This window comes from Dermacentor variabilis, chromosome 6 (genome assembly GCF_050947875.1).
Source record: "Dermacentor variabilis isolate Ectoservices chromosome 6, ASM5094787v1, whole genome shotgun sequence".
Taxonomy (NCBI): Eukaryota; Metazoa; Arthropoda; class Arachnida; order Ixodida; family Ixodidae; genus Dermacentor; species Dermacentor variabilis.
In genome coordinates, this window is record NC_134573.1 from 71,227,669 (window position 1) to 71,241,164 (window position 13,496).

Sequence of the window (13,496 nt, forward strand, 5' to 3'; positions counted from 1 at the left end):
GCAAAACTTTTTGCTTTTAGCTAGAAAGAATAAAAACATAAAACGTAGTCTAAGTTCATTTCACGACTTTTTTTTTTGATGCGCGCCTCAGGTAACGGATGGGATCAACCAGAAACTCTATGGGATTAACACTAGGCGTGACGTGTTTCCTGTTGCCAGCTTTTGCCGAATGTCGCCTCTTGTACTTCTTTTTCGTTCCCAACGTTCTTCAAACGGATGCTCACACGCCCGTCCTACCGGCACGCAGTGTGCGAGTGTAGCTAGGCTATCACCGTGCTGCTGTGACCAACCGGCTGTGTCGTAGCCGTCGTAGTGCACCGTTGTAGTGGTGGTAGCGGCTGCCGTTCGTGCGTTTATAAACAGCGGGGGCAAAGCCGCACTCAACGGAAAGGAAAATGGCTACGATGACAAAAACAAGTCTACGGGAGGCGCTGCATCAGAAAGGAGTTGCGGTGCCGCCCGGCTCCCCCAAGGAGACACTCGTGCGGCTCTACCGCGAGCACTTTCCCGGGTCGGACACCGCGCGCGACGGTCTCTTGGACTTCTCGAGTGACGAAGAAGTGGACAAACAGGCGAGTAAGACTTGTCAGCTGCGTTGGGTGGTGTTCGCTCGCCGGCGGCCTCATTGACGGCCGGTCGTTGGCGCCGCGTTCGAAATGGTGCGCAGCCCGTTTCGCGGCTTTGCGTTATAGGTGTCTTCCCGCTGCCGCGATCCTTTCGTTGTGAGCGTTGGAAGTGACTGAAATCAAACGGTGCGCTGCCAACTTGGGCAGTTCACTGTTCCGACACTGAGCCTCGTTTCATACCGGAGACATTCCTCTTTGTTGACAGATGTTGCCCGACGTGCGGGTTGCATTGGTCACAACTCCGAGGCGGCGGCTGCCGCTTCTGCTGCTGCTAACAAGGATTTAATTACAGCTCCAGTTAACTCGCAGGTTCGCGTTCTTTGTCGATATACATGCTCTGATCCGGTGCGTTCTACAATGTTGTTTACTCTTTGCACCAACGTGCTAACTTGGGCTGGTTGGTACGTGACTGAGACAAACGAAGCGCTTGCAGTTTAGGTCTGTTGTTTTGCCCATAACTGGCTATACGGTTAAGAAAAGCACCTGGGATGTTTCTGTCTAGGCTCCTTTGTACGCACGAAAAAAACGCAAGTATAATAGACCATTACACTTCTCAGAGCAATATGCCATGGAAGGAGCGGTTGCAGTGAACTTGTTCACAAAGAAAAAAAAAACAACCCATCTTTGGTGGGTTGACCGCCACCAAGAATCGCATGCAGGCTTTGCTACGACTACTGTTGCCTGCCGCGTATGTTGGTGCAGCTGTTTATCTGTGTGCATTGTGCAGTCACCTTTTCTTTCTTTCTCAAGAATAGCACCTGGCCTTCGTTCCACATTTTTCGAAACCACACGTGCAGAGCTGTGGCCAGTCAACTTAATTTTGAGACAAACTTTTACGGTTGCCATTATGGCATAATTCCTTGTTCACATGCTCCTTTATGAACAAAGAACACCCTTATCAGCAGGTGCAACTTATAATATAACCTTAAGAAACCTCCATCAGTTACCTTATTAAAGCGAAGCTTTCTTTGCCTCTTCCTTCGACTTTCCCGCTTGTGGGCTGCTGTCATGCACACTGTGTCGAGGGGTGCTTCAGAGCGAGTATATAGATGACAGCACAAGTAAGAGAAAAGGCAACGAGAGAAACTGCGCACAGTGCCCTCTGGAGCTCCCTGGCCGTCAGCGCATTAGCCACTTGACAGCTGTGATTATTCGTGACTCCCCTCAGAAGCATTGCAGAAACTGTAGCACTTCCCTTTCTACTAACGTGCGAGGCCAGAGGACACGTAGATAGAACTGTAGAGAGGAGGGAGAAGAGGCAGTTCCAATATGAGAGGGGGAGGTGAAGTGAGAAGGCTAGGAAACCCCACTACTATATGATGCCAGTTGCGGGGAAACAGGATAAGCTTAAGTTCAAGATATGGTATAGTATGTTGCTGCTATTTCTGAAAAATAAACACCATGCAAGTATGTCAAGCGGGCAGCTTACGCAGGGCATTTAGAAGCAGAGCCGCATAAATTAAAGGTGCACCGCAGGGTCCAGGAGGCACAACGGAAGCGGTCGACCATCAAATCAACACTTCTGTGGCCGCCGCGTTAGCTTTGCGGCTATGGCATTGCTAGAGGTCGTGGATTTGATCCCAATCACGGCCGCTGCATTGCGACGGGGGCGAAATAGAAAACGCTTGTGCACATAAATTTTGGGACATCACAGGGTCAAAATTAATCCGCTGTCCGCCACTACGGCTTCCCTCATATAATCCGAGTGTGGTTTTGAAACGTACAGCCCTATAATCCAATTCAAGTTCAATACTTCTGCCACAATGTGATGTGCCATGTGAGGAAATGACAACGCTCAACCATCTCAGAAGTTACAAAATATGGCGCACAATAACGCCTCAAGCAAACACCTCTCCCTGTGTGTTCTGTGTACTGCGCAGACAGCAGTGGTGCACGCAAGGTAATGTTTAACATCAACTCACCACTCCCGTGTTAGCCTAAATGTTGAAGAAATTAAGCTTTAGTTGTCAACATCACCGCTTATTATTATCAATCAAAGCATCCAGCACGGAAAGCTTCACTTACATCCATTCCCACAGTGCGTGGGATCTGCATCATTTTTATTCTCTGATATTGTAATGTTAGGTAATGAACTTCTAGCTGGTTAATGCTTAAAGGGGCCCAAACCACTCCTTGGGCTTCGTGATAAAAACACAGCCTGCGGTTAGCATATGCTGCTGTAAATATCTCAGCCAAATTTTGCAATCGTGCGCAGAGCGTATTCAACTTTCTCCCAAACGTTCTTTTCAACAGAAGCCTGCTTCTCGCTCTTTTCTGAACACTTTGTCATAAATAGCAGATTCCAAAGCACAGCTTTTATTGCCCAATAGCTGGCATCAATAAAGAGGATGTTTGAATTGGTGCACTTTTTCCTACTGTTACTGTGTATAATTATTGAGCGTTTAACAGGCTGAAGTAAGAGAAAATTGTCTAATTTCGATAATGATTAGATACTTCCAGAAGAAGCCAACTCGTGTCTGCTCAAGCTCAGCTGCGGCCACCATGCTTATCAGTCTTGTAGTCTTCAGGTGTCACCAATTTAGACTAATTTTGAACACCTCGCCTAGCCTCGAACCACGCAAAACTACAGGTCAGACCACACGCACACTTCGTAATGATGGCGCTATTGATAGCGCTTCTAAATGTGCGAGTTGGGTGTGGCTACTATCCATCGGTCAAGCTGCTGCAGGACAAAGCCGGTCTGCACCACATAGCACAGCCAGACAGGAGCCTAAGAGTACAAGCGCACATTCTAGCCCTGTCATGCACAAAAGCAAACGCTCGCAGTGTAGGTACCGCGGCCACCACGAGGTGCCGGGACAAGTTCACTGGCTGAGTGCACTGCGGCTCACCAAGGACAACCATGTTTGGCGCATTGTAGGCGCCAAAAATGGAAATAATGTCATCTACGTGAACATCCAAAATCAAATTTGAACCATGCGCCACGGGGACGGTCAGCAGGTGGAGTGTTGTGGGCACACCCCACTTCACTGTAGCCTTCGCAGTGCAAATCATCGAAGGAGTGGAAGCACCGCGTACACTGTTTGATTGCCAATGACTCCACTTCTGCTGAATGCATTGAAGAACTTTTTATGGCAAAGTATTTCTGAAATAGTCTAATTTATCTTCAAATGCATTTCACGACCTCGATAAAAAGTGGTTCAACGCCTTTAATTTGACTAAAGCTTGAATATGCCTTTATTGCGTGTGGGACCCTGACAACTCGTGCAAGAAAACAGCCTTGAACGAATATTCACAGGCAGGCTGACTGGTTGGGCAGCACTTGTCTTGTCCACATTTAACGTACACGCCGTACAATCTTGATATTGAACAAATCCAAGGGCAGGTTTTCCGGCTTGTGTACAAACTTTTTACCTCAGGCTCTCTAAGCGATCAATGACATTTTGGTACCTGAACTGCTTGGGAAAAAATTGTGGCTGGAATTTTTTTTCCGAACTACTTAATAGCAGACTGGCTAATAGTAACGACCCATCCGCCAATGACAGGACCAACTCACCACACTAAAAAAAAATGCTTTAACCCCCTGTTTTGCCCGAACATGTTTACTTTTTACAGCGTAGCTCTTGAGGGCTACTCCTCCCAGGATCATGTCCGTGTGTCGACACAAAACTCTAGCCTTCTCCTTTGTGTCCGCAGTAGGCACCACCTGCGTTTTCGTCTCCAGTTTCTCGCAAATGCTCTGTAGCTCTCAATCTAATATGGGTATCTTGGGAAATATTATACTGAAATTCGCCGCTACGACAACTCTACCATTACGCAGAGTTTCATTTACTTGTTATAATTAGTTCTCAGTGAAGTTGCAATGTTAGAGAATTCCCGTCTGCTGTCAATATATGGCCTTCTACAGAGGGCGTATGGTTATAAAACCGCTGTAACTCTTGTTTTATCAAAATTATCCCAAAACAAATTATTACAATTGGCCACTAAAATGTCTCTAGCATTACGCCGAGTTTCATATACTTTTCTTAATTATGTAGTTCACAGTGAAGTTGTAAATATTGTAGAATTCCCACCGCGGCGGTATTTGCACATGTTGCTACTTCATAAAAGAATAAGAATAAATCACTCCACAATCAAAAGGTGTGTTCATTGTCTGTGTCCTTCAATAATAATAATAGTAATTTTACTTACTATATACGTATACGTAAATGTGTTGATTGAAGTAAAACTCCGCAGCTTTGCTGCTCATCCTCCTTCACAGAATGGAAGGGCTGATGATTTTTTTCCCCGCACTATCGATAAATGGAATGTCCTTGCTTTGTGGTAATTCTGTTTGCTCTTTCTGAACTCTTTGTGTTCATATATATTGTGCATTGTTTTCTGTTGTTTTAATTTATATTTGCCCTCCCTGCATGGATCTCATGTCCACAGTGTGCATTAAATATATTATACTAGCTTACCAGCAATGCAATAGCCCGCGTAATGACAGCAAAGTCTGTGCATGTGTAGCCATTGTGGCACAAGATGTGGAAAATGATAGTAGTTGTCGATACATCACACACAACCATTGTGCAACAATTTTGCAGCTCCAGCAACATTGGGCACTCTTATGTTTGCATGAACCAAGGGTCTGTGTACTATTAGCAGAGCAAAACTTTGCAAACACAGAAACCAAATAAGGATAAAGCGGAGTTGTATTGTCTTAAGAAATGCAAGTTCTTGGGTAGGTAGTTCAAAGCAGCAGGAGAGGCAGGCTGCAACTCCTAGATATATGGTTTCAGATAAAAAGTGGCGAACTATAACTGGTGACTGTTATTAATTTGCTTGAAAATTTTGCCATTTCCTCGTAACTGCAGTGACCAACTTGGGACAGATACCTTAAGTGCAGACTGATCTACTAATGTGGGAGACTAGTGCTGAGCAATGCTGACAATAGAAATGGGGCTGTTGGGGACAACTTGATCCTATGCATAATCGTAATGCCCAATTGAATCACAGCAGTTCACTGTATTGCACTTTCCTTCTAGCATGAGCATGTCGGTAGTGCCACTACCATAAAAATATTTTTATGCGCATACCCGCTGCAGTGGCACTGTGGCTATGGCATTTTACTGCTGAGCACGAGATCATGAAGTTGTTTCTAAGCTGCAGTGGCCACATTCTGATAGGGAGGGATGCAAAAGTTGGTTAATCCCTCTTTTAGAGGAATTGTTCATGACACAAAAGTAAAACCTGCATTATAGGAAGCTGTGGCAGCTTCGTTACACATTCACAAAAACAAGTTCATGAATGTGCAGTCTTAATAATTACAGTTTCGCTTGAAAAAGAAAGTAATGACAGCGATAGCAAAGCACACAATGCCTGTGCTGCTGTGCAGTGTGTAAACAGCAGCACAGGTGTTGCAGGTGTATCTGATGGAACGGTGAGTGTGTATGTGGCAAAACTGCGTCGTTAGAGTTCTGTTGGCATTGTGCGCATGCCCGTACACATCAAAGGTGTGCAGACGCGCATTCAGCGACTGCACTTCTCAAGTGGTGTCTCTGCACTGAAAACGGTCACGCAGTGAAAAGCGAGCAACCTTGGTTGGGCTGGCATGCCATTTCCCTCCACGCTCCCTTTTTCAACCACTTGTCCCGACCCTCCAACCTTCTGCAGGTGAACCTCCCTACCCACATGGTGTCACCCTACCCTTCTCCGACTATCCCCCTTTCAGCTCCCACTGCCTCACAAAATGGCAAAGTAGCACTATCTCATGGGAATGCCAGGAAACTTGCAAAATGATAGTGGTGTGATGTTTGTATGTGGTACGGATTTTCGCTTGAGCTCGACAGAGAACACTTTTATTTTAAAACACTCGTGTACAATGCAGTTTACTGTGGTGTACAGTGCGCGAACAGCGTGTTCCGGAGTATGCGGTGCAGGCTGCTGGGTTTGAAATAGTGCGCTCAAGACCGTACACAGCCTGATAGGCATGCACAGTGAAGCTAACACTGCGACAATGGCACCGAGAGGCAAACTATGCTACATATTGAGACATTTCAGCAATATATGAAAACTCTGCGCCCATTCTACACCGAAAGGGTTGCTTGGACCTTCAAGAACGGAACTATAGTCCTCAAGCGCTGTTTCTCCACACCATCGAAAGTGACATGACATGCATGAACCTGTGGCTGTATTAGCTTTGCGGTGGATCGAGTGAAGCCTAAGTTTGCCTGGCTCATACTCCAACCAACGCACCCTGTGCCCATGATTCCGCTGTCCCGCGGCGCTACAGTATGACAGCGTCTTTGGGCCATACACTCACTCAAAAACATGAAGACACCTTTACCAACACCATTGCTTTTTAAGAGCAATGCTGGCAGATCTGCATGCCTATTAGTGTGCCCAAGAGCCTGTGCAACCTTTCTCAGACCCAGCAACCACAGTCGGGCATCACCCCAAAAACTGGAGCAGGCCGCTCACACACTTCACACAGAAGTGAGTCGTACAGCACCTTGCTTTGTCTCCACTGTTAAAGGGACGCTAAAGGAAAATACTGAGTCAACCTAAATTGATAGACTAGTCCTCGAGAATCTCTAAGGCATCAATATTATCGCGAACAAAGCTTTAATTATCGAGAAATTGAGGTAAATGCAGGACATGATTAGACTCTCCTGGGGCATTCAAGTACTTGCCCAATGACAAAACACTCCTCAGTTAGATTCTGTCACTAGTACTCAACCACTCGTTCCACAAAGCATCCTTGTATTGTATTATAAGACGAAATAAAATGCTACTGTCCAGTTCTGTTTCACTTTTTGAAAAAAAGAACTCATTGAAGTAACCCTAACAACGCAGGCGTACGAAAGGTTTTGTTTTCGCTCTACTCCACGGCGCCCACACTTTTGCATTTCAATAGTTATAGCGTTGTGCTGTGCTGATTTTGCTGGCTTGCGAAACTAGCACTGACTGCAAGTAGCAGAGAATTCAACTTCCATGTGATGTCGCGGGATGTCTGAATGGTCTACGCCACTTGACCAAAGAGCAGCTGCAGCGGCGAATCCGCCACTCTGTCTTGGCTCGGCATCGCCGTCTGTCGGGCGCCGCTTTGCTCGCGCACGGCAGCAAAGGGTGGTGATGGCGTATGCAACGTCGCCACTCCCCCAGTTGGGTGGTGGGAGATTTGAATTGCAATAAAGGTATTAGGACCCTTCAGATGCAATTTTCTCTTAAGCTAAGCATTTCATTGGCACGAAACAAGAGTTGCGAGGTTTCTGTAGTGATATTTAAACTGTCCACGTTAACTTAGAATCTGCCTTTAGTGTCCTCTTAAGAACCTCAGGTTTGTCAGAATTAACTTGGAGCCCTCCACCATGGCATTCATCATAGCCCACTGTGCAGCTTTGCGATGTTAAACCCCGCAATTTATCTGTGTACAGTTTTTCAGAGCAAAGAATCGGGTAGTCGCAAACTATTCTAGCACATTATGATCTATCATTGTCGCAAGATGTTGATATGCGCACTGTATTTCAACTCGCAGCTGCATTCCAAGAGCCTGTCTTAAAAGGTCACACTTCCTTTGAACTTCTGTCATTCTTCCACACTATGAAAAGGCTGGTGGTGTCAACCCATACATAATGCCATTTTCCGCTGTGACCTCCAAGAACACTTGTGCCATGATTTGAGTGCACGTCAGTGAACTGCATGCAGTCAAAATTAATCTGAAGCTCTCCAGTGCAGCTTCAGTTTCTTTTGGATGGTGAATGTTATCAATAATTCATTCTGTTGTTGCGGGGATAAGGAGTATGCAAACGTAAAGGAAAGTGTACGAAGGCCACTCAAATAAAGATGTTAAATTTGTTGTAAAATTTCAAATTTACAGGCTACTGATCCATAAGTTGACAAAACTGCTTCAGCAGTGTAAACAATACCTGATAGGTGGCAGATGCACGCAGCTGAACATTGTCATGGTCTCTGTGTAAAGATGGCCTCCCCACTTCAGTGATAAGTTCAGTTATCAGAGTTTTGACGAGTTAAGGAGTACAACGCATTGAAATTTTAGACAAATGAAAGTTAAGTATGGTAATGCATGTCAATCTCAGTAGCAGTTGTGTAGAAAATTCACAGCTGGTGACATTTGTGAAACATGCTAAACATGCATGTCACATGTTCGCAGGGACATTGAGTTGTGATGCCAGGCCATGATAATGCTTATCCTAATGCTGCACGTGCAAGCGTTTATGAGCATTCGTGAGCTGCCCCTCGAGTATCTTGCAAAGTCTCCTTGCTCACCAGATGGCACTTCGAGTGGTAATGACACGTGCGAACCATTCGAGGAGGCACTGGAGGAAAGAAATTTGATCAGATGACTGGTTTTGCAGGCAAACAAACTTTCTTTTCCACTGTAATTCAGTTGCTTTGCAAGCATTGTAAACTTCTGCGGAGCATGAGGGAGGTTGTATAGTAAAGTTGTGCGTAAGGTTTTATTCTTATTGATGGACCTTCATGTTTGGAAACAGAACCTGCCACAATATGGTGGACCCACACCTTGCCATTCGTTCTTTACATGGCCCAGGATATTTAGTGACCTGGAAAAGTCAGTGAATTTCTGAGCACTTTGAAAAGTTCATGGAATTGTCTAGTAATTTCTCATTTTAGTTAGTAGAGTCCTGGAAAATGAGATTAAACTGCCCAAGTTTCGAATTCATTTAGGTCGTTTCCTACAGTTGAGCTCTCCTGCACATTAATATAGTTTCTGATCACCATAACAAATGAACTGATTTGTAAATTATGTGCAGTACTGGCTTCTGGATTGATGCGAGTGCTTGTCCCGTGCATGCACTTTCAAGTCAGTGCAATCTCCTAACGCACTACACTTGTTTGTAGGCAGGGCTTTCCATACGTGAAGCATCTTGTATGTTGCAGTGAAGGATATTGATAGTGGCAATAGCGACACCTGGCACGCACCGAATAGCTGAAGGCTTTAGTTCGCTGTGAAGCAGCACGAGCTGATAGACTAGTGTGTTCTGCCTACTAAAGCAGCAGCGCGAGGAATTTGAGGATACAAGAAATGTAAGAACAGACGTAATGAGCGCTACAACTAACAAGAGTTTTATTGCTGACAAACTGGCCTATATAAATACAGAATATTGGCATGATAGTGAGAGAATAGCATCAAAAATACAAATAAAGATAGGCAATGCCATATAATTGGCATCAAATTAGGGCTGAGGTGGAAAAAAGTGTTAATTTGTATTTATGTCGCTTCTGCCATAATTTAAAAAAGATTGGCAGAAGGGCAAAGATTGATGTCTCTTTTTTTCTGTGCCTAATCACCTTGCTAGTCTATGCCATCAGCTTAACAATGGAGCTAGTTCAGGCAAAAGCTACCCTAAGCCACGCTGTCAGTAGTTTGTCAGATGCTGAAAAAATGTAGTGTACTCCATCCCACTGTCGCGTAAAAAAAAAAAAAATTCGCAGCTTGCACTAGTGGTGCAAGGCTGGAGTCAACAGCAGAGCTTGTGATCACCTAGCTTTTACATGGCTTGGCTAAGTCGGTTCTAGGTTTTGCGAGGTTATGTTAGGCTTGTTCCAAGTTGCTTCTAGCTTTTGCGAAGTTATGCTAGGTTTTACAAAGTTGTATTTAGGTTTGGCTAAGTTATGCGTGGCTGGACTAAGTCTCATCATTTCCATTCCGGTCAGCCCCCCACACATCACAGTGGTCATAATATGGTTACGATACGGCTATGTTGAACCAAAGTCAATCAGACGCAACAGCTGTGCTCTAACTCTGAGCCCAGAAATTCACACTGGAATCAGCTGTTCGCACCCCTATCTCTCGGCGGGCTTGATGCTGGAAGTTTTCGAGCAGTCGCAAGCCAGGATCACTTTCTCAGTGACGTCAAGCGTTCAGGCGCCGACTCTCGCATTCCCTGGACTGAAACTCTGGATCCTCGACTCGGCGTCCTCTTTTCAGCCGCAGCTTCGGCGCGGTGTTCAGAGTCAGTTCGGCTGCAACGCTTCGCTTCTCGCTTAGCAGTACGGCACTCTTCCTGGTAAGCCGCTTCTTCTTCGGGCATCCAGACTTTCTCTGTCTTCCCAAGGCAGCAGCACTTACGCACGGAGTAGAGGAGGCAAGAGGTGTGTCGTCGCGCCTGCTGTTCCAAGCTTTTACCCGCCTGTGACGTCACAACTCCGCCTTACGCGCGTGGGGTGTGAGGGAGGTTACGTGGCTCAGGGCTCTCTCAGGTGGTTGCTAGGCATCGCGAGGTGGTGCACAGCTGGGCTGAATTTTTGGTAATGCTCCATGGCAAAACTAAAAGCTTAAATAGCTAGCTCACTCTTAAAAAAGAGTGTACATAGGACAAGCAGGCTGTTGTCTCAACAAGCGGATCAGGGAACGCAAGTACAACATAAACTATGCTATTTCAGTGCATTTAGCCTTCCGCTGTAGGGGTTACGGATGGGTGCCACTGTTTCAAAAATAAATCATGAGCAGGAACTTTGATGAAACCGCACGAAGTTTTAGAAGCGAAAGAAATCTTAAAGGTACAAGGCACCTGTATCAACTCCTCTTCACTTGCATGTTTGAATAAAGTTCAATTTGTGCGCAGTTATATATCAATACCCTACCTGCTACAATATATTGTTATAGTCCAGAGACGCCGTCATTTATCTTTATTTGCGTTTCTTATGCTGTTCTTTTTTTTTTTTGCTCTCCTAATATTCAGTATCTCTACACGGCGCTTTTTTTTTTCTTTTGAGACAGCATATCATTTGTAAAAAGGCTGAGTGCAGCGAATGTGGCGTTTTCACGAAGGAGTTATTAGGTGAAGTGGACATACTTTGCTGCTAATAATGTGAGCTTTAGAAGGCTAATTAATGACAATTCATTAACTGCTTGTTAGGGACAGTTCTTTAAATAGCAAATGCAGTCTTTATTATAATTATTGTTGTTAAAAGTTGCGCTTCATTCAAAATATTCATCAGATTTCAACTGTAAATCAGGGCAATATCGGAACCGGATGCACCGCGAGCACAGGAAAGGCAGCTCTGCTATCATATCAAACGGAAACTCCCTGTGACAAAAACTGCAGGCGGAGTTTAATTTTTCAGGCGGTGGAGGGGCCCAACCAGCTTTACACACCCACACACACACACGTGTGTGAATGAGAAAAAGGGAAACCGAGGGCCTGATATTTATTAGTCGTACCATAGGAAGCAAACAAGCACCAACTACAGCATAGAGTAAATTGCATGTACTTAATAATTGAATTAAAGAAAATAATAAACTAATGGAAATGAAAGTGGATGAAAAAAGAGCTGCATGCAGGGGACGCACGAGCCCACGTCCTTGCTTACGCATGCGATGCTGTCCTTGGTGCCCTTGTTTCTTGGCTTCTGATGGTATGATTGTATATATAAACCTTTAGTGATAGCAAAGTATAAGACAATTACATAAAGGAAGCTTGCACCATTGAGAAACGCCAGTCCCTTGGTGGTGCAAGGGACTCTGACTGTAAAATTGAACTGTTTCCTACCACGAGGTCTTGTAAATACTCATATGAGGCCGTCACTTAAGTGAATAATTCTTTGAGGTCACACGAAGTTTCTATAAGTGCAACTGTTATTAACCCTTGCAGTCGCAGCATGCACATTTGTGGACGCAACTTACCTTTGCCCACGGAGCAAGAATTATTGAGGAGGCAAAACAGCACTCACTCGGGCGCCCCAATAATGTGGCAGCGTCGGGCCCTGAAGTCACCCAAAAAGTGTGAACTGATTTTAGAGTGCAGAGAACACGACACACGCAAGCGCCGCTACCAACTGTGTACTGTTTCTTTATTTACCGTTAAAGGAATAAGGTAAACTGCACGAACTTGCCCAGCAAGAAGCAAGTTCTTGCTTCTTTAAGTACCCTCAAGTCAAGACAAGGGGTGTTGAAAGCTTTCAAGTTTGCCTGCATGTCAAGGGCATTAGTGACCAGAGGTTGGCAAATGACTTCATTTTTTTGTTTTACTCCCTCACTTTCAGCTCACTAGCCTCGTCCTCATTTTCACCTTGTAAGATTTACCTGCCCTCCCTAGCCCTCGGGGCATAATTTTCCTCCTACCCTCACTCCCAGGTAAAATGTGTCGCCTGTCCTCGCACTAAATTTTCTGAATTTAAATAATCGGTTTATTTGTCCCACAATTGAAAATTGACCATACACATTGGCACTGCTAAGTAAGAATAACTTTTTTTCTACGAACCAGCTTCAGGGCTGATGCAAGCTGCATATTGTTGTACTTTTGCAAAGAAGAAAACTCTGCTGCATTTTGCTGGGAAGCATGCAGCAGCAGAGTCGTGTATCTTATGTTGCACACACATAAGACTGACACAAATCTGCGTACTTGTACGGTTTAGCAACAGTAAGAGTGCCATTTATATATAGGTAGAATAGGTTGCGGTCTGTGTGGCGCTTGACAAACATCTACGATCCTGAACGAACAATTGTTGTCTTTCCTGTGCAGTTTTCAACCTGTGCTTGCTACAGAACATTCTCGGTTTTGGCTTGTTGGCCCTTTCAGATGCCGCTTTATCCCGTTACTTGAAAACTTACTTTCACCACATTTCTTGCGTCTTCACAATCATAAAGTGTACAGCTGTAGAAAAGTATTAAACATTTTCTATTGTTTAGTGAAATTTGCCGCTTTAGCAGAATGTGGACTCCATGCAAAAACTCGCTACAGGAACATCAAATATGAGAACATAAACTATCTCATGTTTTCAAAAGCTTGAAAATCACTTATTCAGCGACTTGAAAATGAAGCCTGGTGCATGGCATTGTGAAAACCAATGAAAGTGAACCTGCTACATACAACATACTGGCATCGAGTAAACGCCAAACCGTCTACCTTTCCACTCATTCTGCTAAAACATTCCGCGCAT

At 44.8% G+C, this 13,496-nt stretch overlaps 1 protein-coding gene across 1 annotated transcript in view; it reads left to right on the forward strand.

Moving 5' to 3' along the window:
- Positions 1–178: 178 nt before the first annotated feature.
- Positions 179–13,496, forward strand: part of LOC142584849 (lamina-associated polypeptide 2, isoforms beta/gamma-like) — a 29,495-nt gene continuing 16,177 nt past the window's right edge. The window contains exon 1 of the mRNA XM_075695152.1: positions 179–572. Coding sequence (XP_075551267.1) covers positions 396–572 — 177 coding nt within the window. The 5' untranslated portion in view covers positions 179–395. The remainder of the gene's footprint in view (positions 573–13,496) is intronic.